The sequence below is a fragment of the Dendropsophus ebraccatus genome, chromosome 14 (assembly GCF_027789765.1).
Source record: "Dendropsophus ebraccatus isolate aDenEbr1 chromosome 14, aDenEbr1.pat, whole genome shotgun sequence".
In the NCBI taxonomy this organism is placed as follows: domain Eukaryota; kingdom Metazoa; phylum Chordata; class Amphibia; order Anura; family Hylidae; genus Dendropsophus; species Dendropsophus ebraccatus.
The window spans coordinates 66892911-66918076 of NC_091467.1; the positions used below are offsets into that span (position 1 = coordinate 66892911).

The window sequence follows — 25166 nt, forward strand, 5'->3', positions numbered from 1 at the left end:
AGATAGATAGATAGATAGGAGATAGATAGATAGATAGATAGATAGATAGGAGATAGAAAGATAGATAGATAGATAGATAGATAGATAGATAGATAGATAGATAGATAGGAGATAGATAGATAGATAGATAGATAGATAGAAGATAGATAGGAGATAGATAGATAGATAGATAGATAGATAGATAGATAGATAGAAGATAGATAGGAGATAGATAGATAGATAGATAGATAGATAGATAGATAGATAGGAGATAGATAGATAGATAGGAGATAGATAGATAGATAGATAGGAGATAGATAGATAGATAGATAGATAGGAGATAGAAAGATAGATAGATAGATAGATAGGAGATAGATAGATAGATAGGAGATAGATAGATAGATAGATAGATAGGAGATAGATAGATAGATAGATAGATAGATAGATAGGAGATAGATAGATAGATAGATAGATAGATAGATAGATAGATAGATAGGAGATAGAAAGATAGATAGATAGATAGATAGATAGATAGATAGATAGATAGGAGATAGATAGATAGATAGATAGATAGGAGATAGATAGATAGATAGGAGATAGATAGATAGATAGATAGATAGATAGATAGATAGATAGATAGGAGATAGATAGGTAGATAGATAGATAGATAGATAGATAGGAGATAGATAGGAGATAGATAGGAGATAGATAGATAGATAGATAGATAGATAGATAGATAGATAGATAGGAGATAGATAGATAGATAGATAATAGATAGATAGATAGGAGATAGATAGATAGATAGATAGATAGATAGATAGGAGATAGATAGATAGATAGATAGATAGATAGATAGGAGATAGATAGGTAGATAGATAGATAGATAGATAGATAGATAGGAGATAGATAGATAGATAGATAGATAGATAGGAGATAGATAGGAGATAGATAGATAGATAGATAGATAGATAGATAGATAGATAGATAGATAGATAGGAGATAGATAGGAGATAGATAGATAGGAGATAGATAGATAGATAGATAGATAGATAGATAGATAGATAGATAGATAGGAGATAGATAGATAGATAGATAGATAGATAGATATGAGATAGATAGATAGATAGATATGAGATAGATAGATAGATAGATAGGAGATAGATAGATAGATAGATAGATAGATAGATAGGAGATAGGAGATAGATAGATAGATAGATAGATAGATAGATAGATAGATAGATAGATAGATAGATAGATAGATAGATAGGAGATAGATAGAAGATAGATAGATAGATAGAGAGATAGATAGATAGGAGATAGATAGATTTAGAGTTATTGGATAATAACATAGCTCAGCACACACGGACATGGCAGATGACACATATAACACGCTTCCTCCTCCTTCTTTCTTTCCTCACATCATTTGCAACTAAATTACCACCTTGTCTCCATCACTGCGCTCACACAGGACTACACTTCCCGTCATGCCGCGCTGCCCCATCCCCCGCGCATGCGCCGTGCCTGCCCGCTGTCCGGCTGCAGTGCCATAGCTGCTGCTGCTGCTGCTGCTGCTGCTGAGAATGTGAGAGCGGCGGAGGGGGAGGACCGGGCTGTACATCTCCCAGCTGACGAGGAGGGGGCGACCAGGCTGCACCCCCGGAGCTGGCCACCTGCAGCGCCACCCATGGATGCCCCGTGCCCCCTGGCAGCCCCTGAGCGCCGGAGGATGCTGAGTGCTGCAGCCCCCCTATAACAGGGGACATGTAATGCGCTGCTCACACCGGGGGGAGGGGCTATTTATTTATTTATTTTCTGCATCTACGGATCAAAGGAATCACTACAACTAATCTATATCTGTATATAGCTGTATACCTATCTCTATATATATAATATATACCTGCTGTACACTGCGAGGATGAAGAAGCAATTCAACCGGATGAGGCAGCTGGCCAACCAGACAGTGGGCAGGTAAGACCCCCATCATGGCATACTGCCACCCCCATCATCCAGCCGGCCTCTAATGATGGGGATGGGTGCAGCCTCCCTGCCAGTAACCCCTGCACTGCCGGCTGGGAGGACCCAGAAGCCTATAGGTCACAGCTGCTATTGTTCAACCCTTCTGTGTCATCTGCCTCCCTCCTATCTGTACAGCAGCCTGTCTGTCTGTCTGTGCTTCTACATTATCATCTATCTGTCCATCAAACATATACATCATATCTATCAGTATCTCTAAGTACCTGTACATCTATCTATCTATCTATCTATCTATCTATCTATCTATCTATCTATCTATCTATCTCCTATCTATCTATCTCCTATCTATCTATCTATCTATCTATCTATCTATCTATCTATCTATCTCCTATCTATCTATCTATCTCCTATCTAATCTATCTATCTATCTCCTATCTATCTATCTATCTATCTATCTATCTATCTATCTATCTCCTATCTATCTATCTATCTATCTATCTATCTATCTATCTATCATCTATCTATCTATCTACCTATCTCCTATCTATCTATCTATCTATCTATCTATCTATCTATCTCCTATCTATCTATCTATCTATCTATCTATCTATCTATCTATCTATCTATCTCCTATCTATCTATCTATCTATCTATCTATCTATCTATCTATCTATCTATCTCCTATCTATCTATCTATCTATCTATCTATCTCCTATCTATCTATCTATCTATCTATCTATCTATCTATCTCCTATCTATCTATCTATCTATCTATCTATCTATCTATCTATCTATCTATCTATCTATCTCCTATCTATCTATCTCCTATCTATCTATCTATCTATCTCCTATCTATCTATCTCCTATCTATCTATCTATCTATCTATCTATCTATCTCCTATCTATCTATCTATCTCCTATCTATCTATCTATCTATCATCTATCTCCTATCTATCTATCTATCTATCTCCTATCTATCTATCTATCTATCTGTCTCCTATCTATCTATCTATCTATCTATCTATCTATCTATCTATCTATCTATCTATCTATCTATAGTCATGAATATATCTGTGTATCGCTGCTTCTCTCCATCCATCCATGTGTGCATGCTTAGCCCAGCCCAGTGGGTATATGGAGTATATAGCTGGGTGTGTGTATACAGCTTCCTACGCTGCAGGATTTCACCTAGGGTTGCATAGAGGGCACAGGGATACACGATGCATTATATTATATTATATATAGTATTGTACATTGCCCCTGTGGCTGCAGTCTCGGAGGTCACACATGCAGCCCCCCCCTCCCCACTCCCCCTCCCCCCCTCTGGATCAGTACCAGGCTGCTGGATGTGCTCAGCATATAGTGTATCCTGCAGCATGGGCGGCCCGGCTCTCGGGGGCTCCGGTTACCATTGTCTGCCATTGTTCACCATTGTATGGGGTGCAGGTCAGTGGGCAGCGCAGGGTGTGTAGTGATTGTACTGGAGCTGCTCTCTAGGTTTCCTGGTTTTATAGTATATATCTGCTGTAGTGATATCATGTATACAGGGTGACCCCCGAACAACCCCCCCCCCCATTAGGTGGGTTTGGTGCCATCACAGTGAAATCCAGCGGCATAACATGGGGGCAGCCATTCGTTAACCACCCAGGCTCAGTGTCCTCAATGATTTCACCAGGAACAGGCCTGGTTACCACCCAGCACAATATGGCTGCCTCCACGGTGTGCAGCTCTCTATACACCTTATATACCCACAGCTGAGGCCCGAGGAGGCTGGATAACACGTACCGCATATACAGCGTGTTATGTGTGTCCCCTACAAGTATACCTGCTGGTTACCTGAGCTGACACTTGGGGTACCAGATAATGACACACTGACACTTGGGGTACAGGATAATGACACTGACACTTGGGGTACAGCATAGTGACACCATGACACTTGGGGTACAGGATAGTGACACTTGGGGTACAGGATAGTGACAGGCTGACACTTGGGGTACAGGATAGTGACAGGCTGACACTTGGGGTACAGGATAGTGACACTTGGGGTACAGGATAATGACACTTGGGGTACAGGATAATGACACACTGACACTTGGGGTACAGGATAGTGACACTTGGGGTATAGGATAGTGACACTGACACTTGGGGTACAGGGTAGTGATACTTGGGGTACAGGATAGTGACATGCTGACACTTGGGGTACAGGATAGTGACACTATGACACTTGGGGTACAGGATAGTGACACCATGACACTTGGGGTACAGGATAGTGACACGCTGACACTTGGGGTACAGGATAATGACACTTGGGGTACAGGGGTACAGGATAATGACTTGGTGATGAGACCCCCAATGGTAAAGAACCCCATTAATGTCTAAATACACCATTTATATTGCTCTATTGCTCTGTTATAGAGACTATGGGGGGAGATTTATCAAACATGGTGTACAGTGACACTGGCTCAGTCACCCCTAGCAACCGATCAGATGCCACCTTTCATTCCTCACAGACTTTTTGGAAAATGAAAGGTGGAATCTGGTTGGTTGCTAGGGGTAACTGAGCCAGTTTCACTTTACACCATGTTTGAAAAATCTCCCCTTTGCGTCTCCATGGTAACAGACAACATACAATCCCTGTGTAGTCGGCTCCTGCTCTCGGCTATGATTGAAGCAGTGTGGGACAGATGGGAGGGATGAGGTTGCAGGATGGGGCTCATAGTGCTGGCGTGGCGGCACGGTGCTGGGATTGTGCTCTCCAGAGTAACGTTACGTCACATGGAGGTTTTGCAATGTTGCAGTGATTTCCCTTTAGGAGCCGCGGGAATATGGTTCTCCAGGGGTAAATCTAAGCCAGAGTGTCTTTCAGCAGGGGAAAGGTTAGGAGCATGTAAGTAGTTCAGTAACATTTCCATTTATGTGTACGGCTCATCCTGGAAGTGATTACACTCAGCAAGTCCTGGACCCCCAAGTACAGCGTATACAGTGGCTGCCGGGGGGTCAGAGGCGACTACTGATCACTCCTCTCATAGATCAGGGAACGTTCTGGAAGGTGCAGTGTGAGCCATCTACTGACACTTGGGGTACAGGATAATGACACGCTGACACTTGGGGTACAGGATAGTGACACGCTGACACTTGGGGTACAGGATAATGACACGCTGACACTTGGGGTACAGGATAGTGACACTTGGGGTACAGGATAATGACACGCTGACACTTGGGGTACAGGATAATGACACGCTGACACTTGGGGTACAGGATAGTGACACGCTGACACTTGGGGTACAGGATAGTGACACTTGGGGTACAGGATAGTGACACGCTGACACTTGGGGTACAGGATAATGACACGCTGACACTTGGGGTACAGGATAGTGACACGCTGACACTTGGGGTACAGGATAGTGACACGCTGAAACTTGGGGTACAGGATAAGGACACTGATACTTGGGGTACAGGATAGTGACACACTGACACTTGGGGTACAGGATAATGGCACTTGGGGTACAGAATAATGACACGCTGACACTTGGGGTACAGGATAGTGACACTTGGGGTACAGGATGGTGACACTTGGGGTACAGGATAGTGACACTTGGGGTACAGGATGGTGACACTTGGGGTACAGGATAGTGACACTTTGGGGACAGGATAGTGACACTTGGGGTACAGTATAATGACACTTGGGGTACAGTATAATGACACTTGGGGTACAGGGTAATGACACTTGGGGGACAGGATAGTGACAAGCTGACACTTGGGGTACAGGATAGTGACACTTGGGGTACAAGATAATGACACGCTGACACTTGGGGTACAAGATAATGACACGCTGACACTTTGGGGTACAGGATAGTGACACACTGACACCTGGGGTACAAGATAGTGACACGCTGACACTTGGGGTACAGGATAATGACACTTGGGGTACAGGATAGTGACACGCTGACACTTGGGGTACAGGATAGTGACACACTGACACTTGGGGGTATATATATATATACACTGCACAGCAGGGGTTATGTTTCCTCTATGAGTCTGTTTCCATCATGTAACCCCTTCTTGTCCGCAGCCTCTGGAGGGGTCACAGTCGGCCTAAGATGTGGAGACTCCGACCTCTTTGGGAAGTAATATTCCCTGGCTGTAGAGTTCTGAGCCGCCGCCGAGCTTCCTCTCTACTAAGTACTAAAACCACATCTTACATCCCAGGATTTTCCCCCTGTAAAGCAGGAAAACGGGAAGGAGCATAAATCATGTTTTCAGCGTTGCCGGGAACTTAGCCAAAAATATCAGAAAAGACAAAAAACTGCAGTTTATTTATTGTTTTATGTGTCTAAGTAGTGGTGTTACTTCTGTTTATTGTGTGTAGATATTAACTCAGTCAGTTCCAGTACATTATAAGTTACATCCTGTATTATACTCCAGAGCTGCACTCACTATTCTGCTGGTGGGGTCACTGTGTACATACATTACATTACTGATCCTGTACTAATTTACATCCTGTATTATGGTCCAGAGCTGTAATGTAATGTATGTACATGGTGACCCCACCAGCAGAATAGTGAGTGCAGCTCTGGAGTATAATACAAGATGTAACTCAGGATCAGTAATGTAATGTATGTACACAGTGACCCCACCAGCAGAATAGTGACTGCAGCTCTGGAGTATAATACAGGATCAGTACAGGATAAGTAATGTTATGTATGTACACAGTGACCCCACCAGTAGAATAGTGAGTGCAGCTCTGGAGTATAATACAGGATGTAACTCAGGATCAGTAATGTAATGTATGTAAACAGTGACCCCACCAGTAGAATAGTGAGTGCAGCTCTGGAGTATAATACAGGATCAGTACAGGATGAGTAATGTATGTACACAGTGACCCCACCAGCAGAATAGTGAGTGCAGCTCTGGAGTTAATCACTTTATATAACGCACTGTTGATGTGATGTACACAGTGAGTTGTAGCTGATGATTATATAGCTGTAGTTGGATATTAGGACACAATAAGGAGCAGATGGGAGCGTTGAGGTTGCAGTATACAGTAACGTCCTCCATGTCTCGGAGCCTCCTTCCTCTGCCCCCGGCCTGTGAGTTCTCCCTGTAGATGCACTTAGCATAGTGATGCATATTCAGGCTATAATTTATGCCTGATGATGAGCGGTTTCCTTGGAGCGCTCATTCACACTGGACGAGCCGTCACTCACAGGATAAGACGTGATCAGTGAGGTTTACAGTAAGAACAGATTGTCTCCCGCGCTCTATACAGTGATGTCATTGTCTTTATTATGTGGGGTCCTCCAAGAGGGTCCCGTGTGGGGGGTCTGTATTATACCTTCCCTCTATTGACACGTTACTGGGCTGAATGTCATTTTGCAGGTTAGATTTCCTTATAGTGTTATTTAGCATTCAGAGCTGAATTCATAATGCTGCTTCTCTAACAGTTGCTCTCTGCTGGGTCATTGTTTCTGACCTGCTTTAAAACTACAACTCAGTGGATGCTGAGCGTTATAGTTTCGCAACTGGATTTGTGCCTTTCCCAGCTTTATAGTCGCCATATAATAGTATTTTGTAAGAACCATATGGCAGAAGTATTTCTTGCTTGTTAAATATTCATTGTACAGTATTTCTATTTTAACACTATATGGCAGTATTATGTGGGACTGTGTTGCACTGTTTTGTGATCACTATATGTCAGTATTATGTGGGGACTGTTGTGCGTCCACTATATGGCAATATTATTTGGAATGTGTCGTGCGATCAGTATATGGCAGTATTATGTGGGGACTGTTGTGTGATCACCATATAGCCATAGTATGTAGGCATTATATGTCAGTGTTATCTAAACACTGTGATGTGTTTATAGTACGGTCGTCCTATGTTATGTGGGCACTGTGTAGCTCGGTTATGTGTTGACCGTATAGCCTCATTATGTAAGCACTATATGGCGGTGTTACCCAGCCCGGTATTATGTTTGTAGTACGGTAGTCCTATGTTATGTGGGCACTGTGTGGGTCTGTTATGTGTTGACCATACAGCCTCATTATGTAAGCACTATATGGCGGTGTCATCCAGTACCGTGTTATGTTTATAGTATAGTAGTCCTAGGTTATGTGGGCCCCATGTGTTATGTGTTGATCATACATGCTTTTATGTAAGCACTATATGGCGGTGTTAGGCCCAATCACATCACTTTTGGGGCATATTTTGGAAGAAAAAAGAACAACATAAAAGAGTCAAACTATGAAAACACTGTAAGCCCCAATTCACATTATGTTCAGGTTATACATTTATTGTATACATCGGAATATCAGCCAAAAGGTATGTGGACATATACCTTGTTGTAGCCTACTGATGGTTCATAGTAGACACTATATGGCGGTTGTATGCCACCGCTATTGGGTCTGTATTATATTATAATTATTATCTTATACTCAATTTTTTTTCTTCCAAAAGACACTGTCCTCTGGGCCTCTAGAGACTGTGATCCTCCGCACATAGAGGCAGATGAGACTGTATAGACTTGGCATTGGGCTAATGGATGCTAAAAGTTTAGAGGCACCATGGGATACGACGCTGAGTACTGAGGTGGAGCAGCCCTTTAAGCAGCGCATGTGATCAGAAATCATCTCATAAATGTTTCAGAAAATCCTCTCAGCGTTTCCTCTCCGGAGCTCTGGGATGTTTGTCTAGGAAAAAAATTTATTTTTATTTTTTGGAATCTTAAATTTCTGTGAGTCATATACAACATTAGCAGGAAAGAATAGATGGGAGTGTGCGCACAACCCAGGGGGATGGGGGGGGTCTGGGGGGATCAGGAAAGCGCACAACCCAGGGGGATGGGGGGGGGGTCTGGGGGGATCAGGAAAGCGCACAACCCAGGGGGATGGGGGGGGTCTGGGGGGATCAGGAAAGCGCACAACCCAGGGGGATGGGGGGGATCAGGAAAGCGCACAACCCAGGGGGATGGGAGGGGTCTGGGGGGATCAGGAAAGCGCACAACCCAGGGGGATGGGGGGGATCAGGAAAGCGCACAACCCAGGGGGATGGGGGGGTCTGGAGGGATCAGGAGAGCGCACAACCCAGGAGGATGGGGGGGGGTCTGGGGGGATCAGGAAAGCGCACAACCCAGGGGGATGGGGGGGTCTGGGGGGATCAGGAGAGCACAACCCTGGGGGATGGGGGGGGTCTGGAGGGATCAGGAGAGCGCACAACCCAGGGGGATGGGGGGGTCTGGAGGGATCAGGAGAGCACACACCCCAGGAGGATGGGGGGGTCTGGAGGGATCAGGAGAGCGCACAACCCAGGGGGATTGGGGGGTCTGGAGGGATCAGGAGAGCGCACAACCCAGGAGGATGGGGGGGTCTGGAGGGATCAGGAGAGCGCACAACCCAGGGGGATGGGGGGGTCTGGAGGGATCAGGAGAGCGCACAACCCAGGGGGAATGGGGGGGTCTGGAGGGATCAGGAGAGCGCACAACTCAGGGGGATGGGGGGGTCTGAAGGGATCAGGAGAGCGCACAACCCAGGGGGATGGGGGGGTCTGGAGGGATCAGGAGAGCACACACCCCAGGAGGATGGGGGGGTCTGGAGGGATCAGGAGAGCGCACAACCCAGGGGGATTGGGGGGTCTGGAGGGATCAGGAGAGCGCACAACCCAGGAGGATGGGGGGGTCTGGAGGGATCAGGAAAGCGCACAACCCAGGGGGAATGGGGGGGTCTGGAGGGATCAGGAGAGCGCACAACTCAGGGGGATGGGGGGGTCTGGAGGGATCAGGAGAGCGCACAACTCAGGGGGATGGGGGGGTCTGAAGGGATCAGGAGAGCGCACAACCCAGGGGGATGGGGGGGGTCTGGAGTGATCAGGAGAGCGCACAACCCAGGGGGATGGGGGGGTCTGGAGGGATCAGGAGAGCACAACCCAGGGGGATGGGGGGGTCTGGAGGGATCAGGAGAGCACAACCCAGGGGGATGGGGGAGTCTGGAGGGATCAGGAGAGCACAACCCAGGGGGATGGGGGGAGTCTGGAGTGATCAGGACAGCACACACCCCCGGGGAATGGGGGGTCTGGAGGGATCAGGAGAGCGCACAACCCAGGGGGATGGGGGGTCTGGAGTGATCAGGACAGCACCCCCCCCCCCCCCCCCCGGGGGATGGGGGGTCTGGAGGGATCAGGAGAGAGCACAACCCAGGGGGGTGGGGGTCTACAGTGATCAGGAGAGCGCACAACCCAGGGGGATGGGGGGGGGGGTCTAAATTGATAAGGAGAGCACACACCCCAGGGGGATAGGGGAGTCTAGAGTGATCAGGAGAGCGCTGTGATATTCCTTGGCCGACGTGGCCGTTGGGGTGTGTGGATGGGGTGATGGGGGCCATATTGTCTGCTCAGCACATGTGCCACAGTGCAGCAATGTATTTACACGTGTGATACTGTCAGCTGAGCTGTTGTAGCTAACCTTGTCTTATTTAGCCATATGTCATATGTCTGTACAAGCCAGGGTATCAAAGCATATTATGAATCTATTTAGTGTATCTAAGCTTGTCATGTTTGATAATTGCTGCTGAGCTGCTGTGATATTATCTGCTGAGCCAGTGTATCTAAGCTTGTCATATTTGATAATGGCTGCTGAGCCAGTGGGTTAATATCTCCTGAGCCAGTGTATCTAAGCTTGTTGTGTGTGATACTGTCAGCAGAGCCTCTGTATCTAAGTCCGTTGAGTGTTAATAACTGCTCAGGTGAAGTATCTAAGCCTGTGTTTACATATTTAATTATTAAGATACAGTCTACAGAGCTGGTGTATCTAAGTCTATCATGAGCTATAGTCACTTCTGTGTGCGTGTATCTAAGCCTATTTACTTTACCCTGTGTGATACTGTCAGCTGAGAAGTTCTATTTAGTTATATCCTGTGGGATAGTATCAACTCTGTATCTAAGCTTATAGGGTGTGATGCTTTTTTGATGAACCAGTGTATCTAAGCCTGTTGTCTGTGATACTTTCTACTTAGCCAGTGTATCTAAGCCTACTGTGTGTGCTACCTTCTAAAGACCCCCTCTATCTTGCCTCCTATAGATTCTACCACAGTCGTGGTGGTTTTGCTCCTGATCTGGGGTTAGATGATGTCTTCCATAGACAATACCTACAGTCTGATGCCCTGTATATCATCCGTATACTCATATGGACACATATACTCTATGATTTCCGCTCCTCTCATACGTTCAGTTATCATAGGTGTAGATTTCTGTGATCACACAGCGCTCTCACTATATCCTGCGCACGAGAGTCCCGGGGGAGCGTTCACCTAAGGAGGCGAGAGAAGTCACCTTCATAGTATATACTTCCGGAGGACGGCGTGTAATAGATCCCAGGGTGATGGCCAGATATCAGGTTATACAGATACGACATTGATGTATGGACACAGGTAAAGATTCCCAAAACTCCCCCTGCCCCTTGTGTGTGATTTCCTTACTAGAATAAAAAAAAAAGTTGCTCCACTGAATATTTTTCTGACTGCACAGGGCTTGTAATACCAGACTGAGCCATGGACTGGGGTGGCGCTGTTTCTAGGCAGGGATGATTTACATAATTGATAAATAATATACCTTAATTATCTATATGCAGACATCGCCTCCCTAGTCTGTTACACCATCACTAGTTATTATTGCGAGGAAGGGGGGTATCCAGTCGCATGACTGCAGGGCCGGGCCAGGCCTAGATCTGGTGGTGGAGGGGGATCAAGGGAAGGACCCGACCTGTTCATGTATTACATTTATGTTCGGTTATATTAGTGTTGTCAGGTAAGTTTTAATTGAGAGCCATCTTGGCCTTAAAGGGGTTATCCAATGCTACAAAAACATGGCCACTTTTCCCCTCTCTTGTCTCCAGTTCAGGTGTGGATTGCAGTTAAGCTCCATTTACTTCAATGGAAATGAGTTTGAAACCCCACCCAAACTGGAGACAAGAGAGGGGGAAAAGCAGGGCAAAAAGTAGTCACATGACAATGCCCTATAGACCTAATCACCTTTGAAACAGCAGAGGAAGTTAAAGAGGATGTACCACCAGGTACATCCTCTTTAACCTGAAGCCACGGATCCATTCATTCTAAGGGAGCCGCGTCATACAGGGGAGGGAATTCCCTCCCACTGGGGGTGGGTCGGCCTACCTCCAGTGCTTGAGCACCGGCCGATTCCGATGCATAGAAAGGCGCCGTGCACGGGAACCGGGCCTTGGGCCGGAAAACGGACTGCGGGACTGGCTTTCCCATGCCGGTGCCGTTGGATCCGTGGCTTCAGGTTAAAGAGGATATACCTGGTGGTACATCCTCTTTAACATCTTTCCCACGGGTCTCCAAACTGCGTCCCTCCAGCCGTTGCAATACTACATTTCCCATCATGACTGGACAGCCAAATCCAAAGCTTTAGCTGTCCGGGCATGATGGGAATTGGGGTTTTCTAACAGCTGGAGGGTCACAGTTTGCAGACCCATGATTTTCCTGTTGGTCAGCACTAATGGTGGTCAGTGCAGTTGCTACTGTGGTGTGGTGTCCATTGGTTTAGCTTTTTAAGGCCCCCTATGAGGTATCCTGGGAATGTTTCTAGGTGTTCGGCATAGAATTGGCTATGGGCCACAGCAAAGTGCAGCATAAAGTTCAGTGATCGTATTTTGGTGGCTCAACAAATCCACATTAGATGGACCAGGGGCAAGGATTGGTCATTGGGATGGACTAGCCAGGCCCAGGATCTCACTGGCTTCTCTAATACCTGAGGGGGGACATTTTGACATTTGGGCTTATCTACGCATTCTGGCCAAATTGGTCTGTCCATGGCGGCTGTTTCCCCTGTATCAGGAGGAGACTGTCAGAACGACTATGCACCGTACCCGTAGGTTGGGATGAGGTACAACAGGCTGTTCAGTTCATGTAGGTGCAAGAAGCCCTCTTGTCCATATAGGCCGATATCTCTGCAGAAGGATTTCACCGCCTAGTGGAGTCTATGCTGTAACGAATGGCTGTGGTTCTGAAGACCAAAGAAGGTCCAACCGGCTACTAGATGGGGGCTGTAATACAGGGGACCATTCATTGTATATTATAGCACAGCCACTACCTGGTATTAGGATATATATATATATATAGGGGTAGGGGTATGGAGCGCATTATCTTATATACTCCTAATCCAGAATATTTGATAATCCTGCTAATGCTGAATTATAGAAATTTTCCCGTATATGTGACTGCGGAGGAACTTGGGTAATTGGATTTGTGGCTCAGGCTTTATGCATAATGCGATATATATTTTTTAATACCGATGGCCTCTATACCCTCCATATTAGATGAACTAGGTGTCGTTCTTCAACATTGATGGCTATTGCAGCGTATATTTGGGGGGGGGGGGGCTATTGTATTTACTTATTGTGTGATGGGTCCTTTCTGGTACTTAAACTACAAGTCTCAGCAGATGAAGGCTTGGACTTCACAACAACTATAATAGTATGCCTGTACTTATAGTTCTACAATAGCTGCTTATACTGTTCACTGGTGTCCATGTTGGTGGTTGTAGTCCTACAATAATTAATACTATTTGGTGGTTGTAGTCCTGTGTAGCTGCTAATACTTTTTGCTGGTGACCATGTTGGTGGTTGTAGTTCTGTGGTACTTGTTATTAGTGTTCGGTGGTCACCTTGTTGGTGGTTGTAGTTCTGCGGTACTTGTTAGTATTGTTCCCTGGTGACCATGTTGGTGGTTGTAGTCCTGCGATACTTGTTAATACTGTTCAGTGGTGACCATGTTGGTGATTGTAGTCCTGTGGTAGCTGCTAATACTTTTCGCTGGTGACCATGTTGGTGGTTGTAGTTCTGCGATACTTGTTATTACTGTTTGGTGGTCACCATGTTGGTGGTTGTAGTTCTGCGGTACTTGTTAGTACTGTTCGGTGGTGACCTTGTTGGTGGTTGTAGTCCCGCAGTACTTGTTAGTATTGTTCGCTGGTGACCATGTTGGTGGTTGTAGTCCTGCGGTACTTGTTAGTACTGTTCGGTGGTGACCTTGTTGGTGGTTGTAGTCCCACGGTACTTGTTAGTATTGTTCGCTGGTGACCATGTTGGTGGTTGTAGTCCCACAGTACTTGTTAGTATTGTTCGCTGGTGACCATGTTGGTGGTTGTAGTTCTGTGGGACTTGTTAGTATTGTTCCCTGGTGACCACGTTGGTGGTTGTAGTTCTGTGGGACTTGTTAGTACTGTTCAGTGGTGACCACGTTGGTGGTTGTAGTCCTGTGGTACTTGTTAGTACTGTTAGTCGGTGACTTTGTTGGTGGTTGTAGTCCTGTGGTACTTGTTAGTATTGTTCCCTGGTCACCATGTTGGTGGTTGTAGTCCTGCGGTACTTGTTAGTACTGTTAGTCGGTGACTATGTTGGTGGTTGTAGTCCTGTGGTACTTGTTAGTACTGTTAGTCAGTGACTATGTTGGTGGTTGTAGTCCTGCGGTACTTGTTAGTACTGTTAGTCGGTGACTATGTTGGTGGTTGTAGTCCTGTGGTACTTGTTAGTACTGTTAGTCAGTGACTATGTTGGTGGTTGTAGTCCTGCGGTACTTGTTAGTCGGTGACTATGTTGGTGGTTGTAGTCCTGTGGTACTTGTTAGTATTATTCCCTGGTGACCATGTTGGTGGTTGTAGTCCTGCGGTACTTGTTAGTACTGTTAGTCGGTGACTATGTTGGTGGTTGTAGTCCTGTGGTACTTGTTAGTACTGTTAGTCAGTGACTATGTTGGTGGTTGTAGTCCTCTGGTACTTGTTAGTACTGTTAGTCGGTGACTATGTTGGTGGTTGTAGTCCTGCAGTAGTTGTAGATCCAGGTTACCTGGCAGCTATATGACAACCTTGGCTTATATGGCAGATTCTCCTCATGCGTAGTAGCCCCTCCTGCCGCCTCCTCGCCCCCTCCATTCATGTCCTTGCTCCCACCTTGCTCCCCTCTCTTCTTACCGCCCCCTCCTGGACTCCTCTTACCTGCAGCCGTCCCCCCATAATCCCCCCTCCCCAATACGTCACGCTCCATTATATAAAAGATATCGCCCTCTTTTGTCTCCGCTCCCCTCAGCTCATCGCCTCTCTCCCATGGCTTCTCGTTCCAGCATCTCCCCATTTTCTCACCCCTCCCACAGTCTCCATGGATACCGTACAGGAGGCTGATACGGCCTCCATGATGGGTTACCGTGGAGACGGGAGGAGGATGCGCTAGGTGTGTGCCAGGCCCCAGTCTGAGACGTAATACCTCACACGTTTCTGAGCTGCAGAGTAATTCACATCTGACGTCTCAGTGTCCCGAATTACTGGGAATCCTGTGGTCACCGACCAGAATGTGTTACAGAGGCTACTAGTCATATTGTTAGGATGGGCGGGGGGATCTATCTATCTCCTATCTATCTATCTATCTATCTCCTATCTATCTATCTATCTATCTATCTATCTATCTATTTATCTCCTATCTATCTCCTATCTATCTATCTATCTATCTCCTATCTATCTATCTATCTATCTATCTATCTATCTATCTATCTATCTATCTATCTATCTATCTATCTCCTATCTATCTCTATCTATCTATCTATCTCCTATCTATCTATCTATCTATCTATCTATCTATCTATCTATCTATCTATCTATCTATCTATCTCCTATCTATCTATCTATCTATTATCTATCTATCTATCTCCTATCTATCTATCTATCTATCTATCGTTCTCCTATCTATCTATCTCCTATCTATCTATCTATCTAATGTCCATAATAGAGCGCACTCCCAGTTCCAGTGCTGGAGTGCCAAGCAACGGAGATTGGATAAAAATCTCCACTAAATAAATCCAAGAATTTTGCGGCACATCCGTATAGTGAAAAAAAGTTGTGGTATTTATTGGTACATCAAAAAGCAAGTGCAACGTTTCAGTCTCATCTCGAGACCTTTCTCAAGCAAATACAAACAGTAACTCATATCCTTTTATAGTGTGTAGCAAATCATGATTAACAGGTGATTAGAAGTGATAAGGAGTGATACAAATCTGGTGCATAAAATAGTGATAAATAAGGTTCTATATACTGAACAAATTATGAGATGTGATTACATATGATACACTCAGTGTGTTATACATTCATATGTGTAAAAGTATATTTAAAATCAGACGGCGGAGTTGGCTTCCACTTGTCACTGCTCTATCAGTAAAGCAAAAAAAACAGGCATAAATAGCATATTCACAGTAAGTGCCCAGTCTTGAATATCTGTATCATAGACTGTCTTAGAAAAGTCACTGTGAAATAATCCTCAGGGAAAGTCCGTTGTCAGAACGTCAGAATGTAAAAAAAAAAAAAAAAAAAAACGCATTGGTCCGTAGACGTCTGAATAGTGTTCAGTCAGGTCAGCGGGGTAGATCTTGGAACTCCTTCCTTTGAATAGCAGGTTATCCGGCTTGAGAGCCATGCGCCCCTGAGCTTCAAAGGCACATAGCACTCATTACAACGCGTATCTCAACTGAGACCACACTGTGGCTCAGGAGATACCCGGTGAAGTCGCCCAAACCCATATGCTAAATGTTGATCACCCCTACACCCATGTATTGTAGAACTACAAAACGGCTGAATCCCTTGCTCAATGTGAACATGTTCCTACTGACTTCAGCAGTGATTTGCGGTAAGCCTCCTCCGCCGTGTTCCATAATTTCTGTAACAAAAGAAAAGGAGAAAGGATATAAGTAAAAAGGTATAACAGAGCTTCTAAGGCAGGTATCTATCTATCTATCTATCTATCTATCTATCTATCTATCTATCTATCTATCTCCTATCTATCTATCTATCTATCTATCTATCTATCTATCTCCTATCTATCTATCTATCTATCTATCTCCTATCTATCTATCTATCTATCTATCTCCTATCTATCTATCTCCTATCTATCTATCTATCTATCTATCTATCTATCTATCTATCTATCTATCTCCTATCTATCTATCTCCTATCTATCTATCTATCTATCTATCTATCTATCTCCTATCTATCTATCTATCTCCTATCTATCTCTATCTATCCGTATCACTGGGCATATATTGTGCTGTATAATAAAGACAACGATCAGCTGAGGAGCCGATTATGATTTAATCGTTGTTTTTCACCGAGTAAAAAAAATGATCGGCCGCTAACAGCGCATTGCTCGGAAGATGCGATCTGTGAGCGAATTTTCATTTGTTGCTGTGTTTGCTCCAGAAGATTATCGATTAAAATGGAGAGGTGTAATAATTTATTGCACCATAATCGGCCTTAGTTGCCGAGATAAGAGATAACTCTGAATCTGGCTGTTTAACCCCTTAGATGCCACAGTCCACAGTGCATTTGGCATCTAGGTGGTGAAATGCCAGACGGAAGCTTCCTCTCTACTTCATTTATGCTATATAGGCTGGTTGTAACATAAGACCCCATCATTATATATAGCACACGGTGCTCAGGAGCATGAAGCCCCCATTGTGGAGGTCATGTCTGCCTTGTGCTTTATATTAGGGGGTCTGGGGTGTGGTCTGTATTCAGTGTTGGGTATACAGAAGGGTTACCATGTATGTCTGCTGGGAAGGAGTCTGAGAACAATTATAAAACTGTTGGCAAATTGCTGACTGGTACAGTGTCTAATACCGCCATGATACAGTGTAATGAGATTAGTGCCGAGCAGAAACTCCTGCAAGATTTCCATCTGAGGCCGAGTATTATTGCTGTGCCGGCTTCCTGCCAGTGGCCACAGTGCAAACACAGTCATAAATCATACCGCCATATAATAGAGCCGCTCCGAAGATCTAATTGCTGTCCCTTCTCTAACCATTGAAAAAAGTAGTTTTTAATACACTTAAAAATTATAGTAGTTATATTCTTGTATATAGGAGCAGTATTATAGAAGTTATATTCCTGTATATAGGAGCAGTATTATAGTAGTTATATCCCTGTATATAGGGAGCAGTATTATAGTAGTTATATTCCTGTATATAGGAGCAGTATTATAGTAGTTATATTCTTGTATATAGGAGCAGTATTATAGTAGTTATATTCTTGTATGTAGGAGCAGTATTATAGTAGTTATATTCCTGTATATAGGAGCAGTATTATAGTAGTTATATTCTTGCATATAGGAGCAGTATTATAGTAGTTATATTCTTGTATATAGGAGGCAGTATTATAGTAGTTATATTCTTGTATATAGGGGGCAGTATTATAGTACTTATATTCTTGTATATAGGAGCAGTATTATAGTAGTTATACGAACTGGAGAGAATGGAATGGCTGCCCAACCCATCTATGGCTGATACTAATGCCGCTAGGCCTATATTAAAAATCAACACCAGAGTGTCTGTATATGAATTGATCAAGCCATATTGCCCCGTGTACCACCGCGCAAGTCCTCTGGTCCACACGGGTCCCTACGCTAACTCCACACCGTGTCAGTCAGCGACCGCCAACCCCGCAAAGTGTGCACATGCAGGGAAGGGAGGCCATGGAACGGCCCTGCAACCCCAATGTCACAGGACCAGACCCAAAAAGCCCCACCAAAACCCGGCCAGCACCACCGGCGGGGAAGGCTGCCCCCAAACGACACCAGTATGGATATGGTATTACACTTCGTGTTTCTCCGTGTTTTGCACTCCTCCTGGTGAGACCCACATGACCGCAATTAGCAGGAGACACCTGAGTGCTCATGGTTTTAATCCCTCCTGTCTGTCCCATTCTATCTTTGATAGCTATGGTGAGTGCAATACCTTATCCAGACTTGTGCTGTTTGGGGGCAGCTTCCTCCGCCGGTGGTGCTGGCTGGGTTTTGGTGTGGCATTTTTGGGTCTGGTCCTGTGGCATGGGGGTTGCAGAGCCGTTCCATGGCCTCCCTTCCCTGACTGTGCACGCCTGCGGGGGGGGGTCGCTGACCGGCACAGTGTGGACTTAGTGTAGGGACCCATGTGTATCAGATACCTGCACGAGGTACATGGGGCAGTATGGCTTGATCAATTCACATACAGAATTCTGATGTTTATTTTATGCAGCTGAGAGGTACTAGTGTCAGCCATAGGTGTGAGGTGCAGCACTCTTTTTCTTCCCTGAACCGTATTATAGTAGTTATATTCCTGTATATAGGAGCAGTATTATAGTAGTTATATTCTTTGATATAGGAGCAGTATTATAGTAGTTATATTCCTGTATATAGGAGCAGTATTATAGTATAGTAGTTATATTCTTGTATATAGGAGCAGTATTATATATATATATATATATATATATATATATATATATATATATATATATAGTACTAAAGTGAAAAACAGAAAGAGCCAGAAGCTGATGTAATGTGAGGCATGCAGGAAATGGCTATATGGGCAGTCTTATGGTCAGGATGAATGGCCGTCCTCATGTACACATTACATGCATTTCTGCCCTATCTGGATGAGCGGTAATTGATTACACCATTGCTTCCATCCTGCTGCAGCCATACATTCAGCTGATGTGTCCACAATAAGCCAGCATTGTATGTAAATCATTCCACCACTGGTTTTATATGTCCCATTTCCATTGTATTGTCTCAGATGACAGAACGGAGCCATGCGGCATGATGGGAGATTCCATCTCTGGCAGTAAATACTTTGAAAACTTTACACTTAGTTGGCAATTTTCTGAAAAGAAGGTGAGAACCGCGTAGCAGAATTCAGGTCACATGTAATATATCCCTCCTCGCTGGACCGGTCCCACAGGTTCTGATACTTCTGCTCAACCAAGTCCATGAATAGGAGAAGAAGCTGATCCCTTCCCCTATTGTATCCAGTACTATACAGCAACCCACCTGCTCTCCAGCACCTCACATGTGGTGTTGTCATCTATTCTCCCTTATATACACCATGCTGGTATAACCTGGGTACCTCCTGTATATAATTATATATGTACAGCTGGTATAACCTGGGGATCTCCTGTATATAATTATACATGTACAGCTGGTATAACCTGGGGATCTCCTGTATATAATTATATATGTACAGCTGGTATAACCTGGGTATCTCCTGTATATAATTATATATGTACAGCTGGTATAACCTGGGTACCTCCTGTATATAATTATATATGTACAGCTGGTTTAACCTGGGTATCTCCTGTATATAATTATATATGTATAGCTGGTATAACCTGGGTACCTCCTGTATATAATTATATATGTACAGCTGGTATAACCTGGGGATCTCCTGTATATAATTATATATGTACAGCTGGTATAACCTGGGGATCTCCTGTATAGAATTATATATGTACAGCTGGTATAACCTGGGTATCTCCTGTATATAATTATATATGTACAGCTGGTATAACCTGGGTACCTCCTGTATATAATTATATATGTACAGCTGGTTTAACCTGGGTATCTCCTGTATATAATTATATATGTATAGCTGGTATAACCTGGGTACCTCCTGTATATAATTATATATGTACAGCTGGTATAACCTGGGGATCTCCTGTATATAATTATATATGTACAGCTGGTATAACCTGGGGATCTCCTGTATATAATTATATATGTACAGCTGGTATAACCTGGGGATCTCCTGTATATAATTATATATGTATAGCTGGTATAACCTGGGTACCTCCTGTATATAATTATATATGTACAGCTGGTATAACCTGGGGATCTCCTGTATATAATTATATATGTACAGCTGGTATAACCTGGGGATCTCCTGTATATAATTATACAGGTACAGCTGGTATAACCTGGGTACCTCCTGTATATAATTATATATGTACAGCTGGTATAACCTGGGGATCTCCTGTATATAATTATATATTTACAGCTGGTATAACCTGGGGATCTCCTGTATATAATTATACAGGTACAGCTGGTATAACCTGGGTATCTCCTGTATATAATTATACATGTACAGCTGGTATAACCTGGGGATCTCCTGTATATACCTATATATGTACAGCTGGTATAACCTGGGTATCTTCTGTATATAATTATACATGTACAGCTGGTATAACCTGGGGATCTCCTGTATATAATTATATATGTACAGCTGGTATAACCTGGGGATCTCCTGTATATAATTATATATGTACAGCTGGTATAACCTGGGTACCTCCTTTATATAATTATATATGTACAGCTGGTATAACCTGGGGATATCCTGTATATAATTATATATGTACAGTTGGTATAACCTGGCGATCTTCTGTATATAATTATATATATATATGTACAGCTGGTATAACCTGGGGATATCCTGTATATAATTATATATATATATGTACAGCTGGTATAACCTGGGGATATCCTGTATATAATTATATATGTACAGCTGGTATAACCTGGGTATCTCCTGTATATAATTATATATGTATAGCTGGTATAACCTGGGTATCTCCTGTTTTTATTTATTTATGTACATTTGGTTAAACCTGGGTATCTCCTGTATATAATTATATATGTACAGCTGGTTTAACCTGGGTATCTCCTGTATATAATTATATATGTACAGCTGGTATAACCTGGGTAAGTCCTGTATATAATTATATATGTATAGCTGGTATAACCTGGGTATCTCCTGTTTTTATTTATTTATGTACATTTGGTTAAACCTGGGTATCTCCTGTATATAATTATATATGTACAGCTGGTGTAACCTGGGTATCTCCTGTATATAATTATATATGTACAGCTGGTATAACCTGGGTATCTCCTGTATATAATTATATATGTACAGCTGGTATAGCCTAGGTATCTCCTGTATATACCTATATATTTACAGCTGGTATAACCTGGGTATCTCCTATAGAGCAGGAGCTGTTTATATCATGCAGGCCTCTGTGCTATACATAGCAGGGCACATTAGTCCTGTACATGCTCTGATGGTGACAGTGATCCCTCCGCCATATAATTATAGTGCGGTCCATGTACGCAGCTGGCGATCCCGTCCTGCACTCAGCACACAGCTGGATATTTTCTGCATGGCCCAGCAAATTGTATGTAATAGCAGATCCTGAATCGCTTCCTTCCCTTCTGGAGGAGGAGGACGGCCAGAGCGCAACTTAATCTGATTAAAGCAAATTGCACTTTTCTGTGCAGTGATGAGTCCGGGACTCACACCCTGCAATAACATAGGGACTAGATGTGGTGACTGCAATAGAGAGTCTGTAGATGACACTGTTATGGGGGATGTGTAGATGTGTTATGGGGGATGCGTAGATGACACTGTTATGGGGGATCTGTAGATGACACTGTTATGGGGGATCTGTAGATGACACTGTTATGGGGGATGTGTAGATGACACTGTTATGGGGGATGTGTAGATGACACTGTTATAGGGGATGTGTAGATGACACTGTTATGGGGGATGTGTAGATGACACTGTTATAGGGGATGTGTAGATGACACTGTTATGGGGGATGTGTAGATGACACTGTTATGGGGGATGTGTAGGTGACACTGTTATGGGGGATGTGTAGATGACACTGTTATGGGGGATGTGTAGATGTGTTATGGGGGATGTGTAGATGACCCTGTTATGGGGGATGTGTAGATGACCCTGTTATGGGGGATGTGTAGATGACACTGTTATGGGGGATGTGTAGATGACCCTGTTATGGGGGATCTGTAGATGACACTGTTATGGGGGATCTGTAGATGACACTGTTATGGGGGATGTGTAGATGACACTGTTATGGGGGATGTGTAGATGACACTGTTATGGGGGATGTGTAGATGACACTGTTATAGGGGATGTGTAGATGACACTGTTATGGGGGATGTGTAGATGACACTGTTATAGGGGATGTGTAAATGACACTGTTATGGGGGATGTGTAGATGACACTGTTATGGGGGATGTGTAGGTGACACTGTTATGGGGGATGTGTAGATGACACTGTTATGGGGGATGTGTAGATGTGTTATGGGGGATGTGTAGATGACCCTGTTATGGGGGATGTGTAGATGACCCTGTTATGGGGGATGTGTAGATGACACTGTTATGGGGGATGTGTAGATGACCCTGTTATGGGGGATGTGTAGATGACACTGTTATGGGGGATGTGTAGATGACACTGTTATGGGGGATGTGTAGATGACCCTGTTATGGGGGATGTGTAGATGACCCTGTTATGGGGGATGTGTAGATGACCCTGTTATGGGGGATGTGTAGATGACCCTGTTATGGGGGATCTGTAGATGACACTGTTATGGGGGATGTGTAGATGACACTGTTATGAGAGTATGTGTAGATGACACTGTTATGGGGGATCTGTAGATGACACTGTTATGGGGGATGTGTAGATGACACTGTTATGGGGGATCTGTAGATGACACTGTTATGGGGGATGTGTAGATGACACTGTTATGGGGGATGTGTAGATGACACTGTTATGGGGGATGTGTAGATGACACTGTTATGGGGGATCTGTAGATGACACTGTTATGGGGGATGTGTAGATGACACTGTTATGGGGGATGTGTAGATGACACTGTTATGGGGGATGTGTAGATGACACTGTTATGGGGGATGTGTAGATGACACTGTTATGGGGGATGTGTAGATGACACTGTTATGGGGGATCTGTAGATGACACTGTTATGGGGGATGTGTAGATGACACTTATGGGGGATCTGTGATTGGCATACTATTTCAGGGGCATCTGAGGTTGTCATACTTTAGCCCTCGCTTTCTCTTTTGAACACTGGAGACAATAATATGACATCTCTTCGGGATAATTCTCCATTCCTTCCCTCCAGACCCACAGACTCTTGATAGTATTATTCACATCACTTCTCTCATGTACCAGATACGTCCCCCCAGCCCTGGTGTAGGAGGAACCCTTCCTATATAAGGTTGGTTATTTCTCTGCATTCCCTTTATGGATCTTCAGCCTCAAGATTGTTTCCATTATCTGACAGCAAGCAGAGATCTTATCCTTTAAAGTTGTACTCTGGTGATTTTTTTTTTCTTTCAAATCAACTAGTGTCAGAAATTAGTAATTTACATAAGTCTCCAGTCTTCCAGTACTTATCAGCTGCTGTATGTCCTCCAGGAAGTGGTGTATTCTTTCCAGTCTGGCACGGTGCTCTCTGCTGCCACCTCTGTCCATGTCAGGAACTGTCCAGAGCAGGAGAGGTTTTCTATGGGGATTTGCTGCTGCTCTGGACAGTTCCTGACATGGACAGAGGTGGCAGCAGAGAGCACTGTGTCCCACTACAAAGAATACAACACCTTATACAGGACATACAGCAGCTGATAAGTATTGGAAGACTGGAGATTTTTATATAGAAGTAAATTAGTAATCTCTATAGTTAAGTTGAAAGAAAAAAAATCCTCTTTAATCTCAGCACCTATTAGAAATTTGGCAGATTTGATCCATTGATGAAGTTTATTCACATACAATCCCATCCAGCCTATTCATTTAGGTCCTTTGTCTGGGCGCCGATTTGTTTGTCCTCGCTCGCTTCTTGTCGCCTTTGTTTGGTGTCTAATCCACCGCGCTCACAATTTCCAGCAGCCTCCAGTTATCCCGAAAAAGGCGTGCGGAAATAAAAGCCTTCCCAGCAGCAAAATGCACGGCTTCTCAGGCCAATAAATTAGGAGGAATCTGCCATGAAAGCGCTTAGCTGCGACGCCGCCAATAATTAATTGAACCAAAGTTCATTTTCTGAAGTTGGCGTCTAACACTGTGTCCCTTATGGAGACTGGGAACAGATCTGCACATGAACCAATGTGTTCTGCTCCTGATTATTAGTAATGAGTCCAATCATCAGCCCCAGATTATTATGACAACGACGACTGATTTGTATTAGGAGCGCGGTAAATAAACAAACAGACCGTTACCACTTAAAGGGTAGGGGGAGCCGCCAAGATTTATCTCATTATTTTATGTACCAGACTGTTTTCTAACACTCCTTAAAAATGTATAAAAATATCTGTGTATAATACTGCCCCCTATATACAAGAATATAACTACTATAATACTGCCCCCTATATACAAGAATATAACTACTATAATACTGCTCCTATATACAGGAATATAACTACTATAATACTGCTCCTATATACAGGAATATAACTACTATAATACTGCCCCCTATATACAAGAATATAACTACTATAATACTGCTCCTATATACAAGAATATAACTACTATAATACTGCCCCCTATATACAAGAATAT

At 44.0% G+C, this 25166-nt stretch overlaps 1 protein-coding gene across 8 annotated transcripts in view; it reads left to right on the plus strand.

Annotated features, from left to right (window-relative positions):
* The first annotated feature begins 1527 nt into the window (after nucleotides 1–1527).
* ARHGAP44 (Rho GTPase activating protein 44) overlaps nucleotides 1528–25166 on the plus strand; it is a 69852-nt gene continuing 46213 nt past the window's right edge. For 3 of the 8 annotated variants that reach the window (XM_069952401.1, XM_069952409.1, XM_069952404.1), the window contains exon 1: nucleotides 1528–1947. In XM_069952401.1, the coding sequence (XP_069808502.1) occupies nucleotides 1895–1947 (53 nt within the window). In that variant the 5' untranslated portion in view covers nucleotides 1528–1894. Of the gene's footprint in view, nucleotides 1948–4789; nucleotides 4841–15165; nucleotides 15188–15285; nucleotides 15334–15866; nucleotides 15974–19637; nucleotides 19646–25166 lie in introns of those variants that run through there. The other 5 variants (XM_069952403.1, XM_069952407.1, XM_069952406.1 and 2 more) reach the window with 5 other exon arrangements.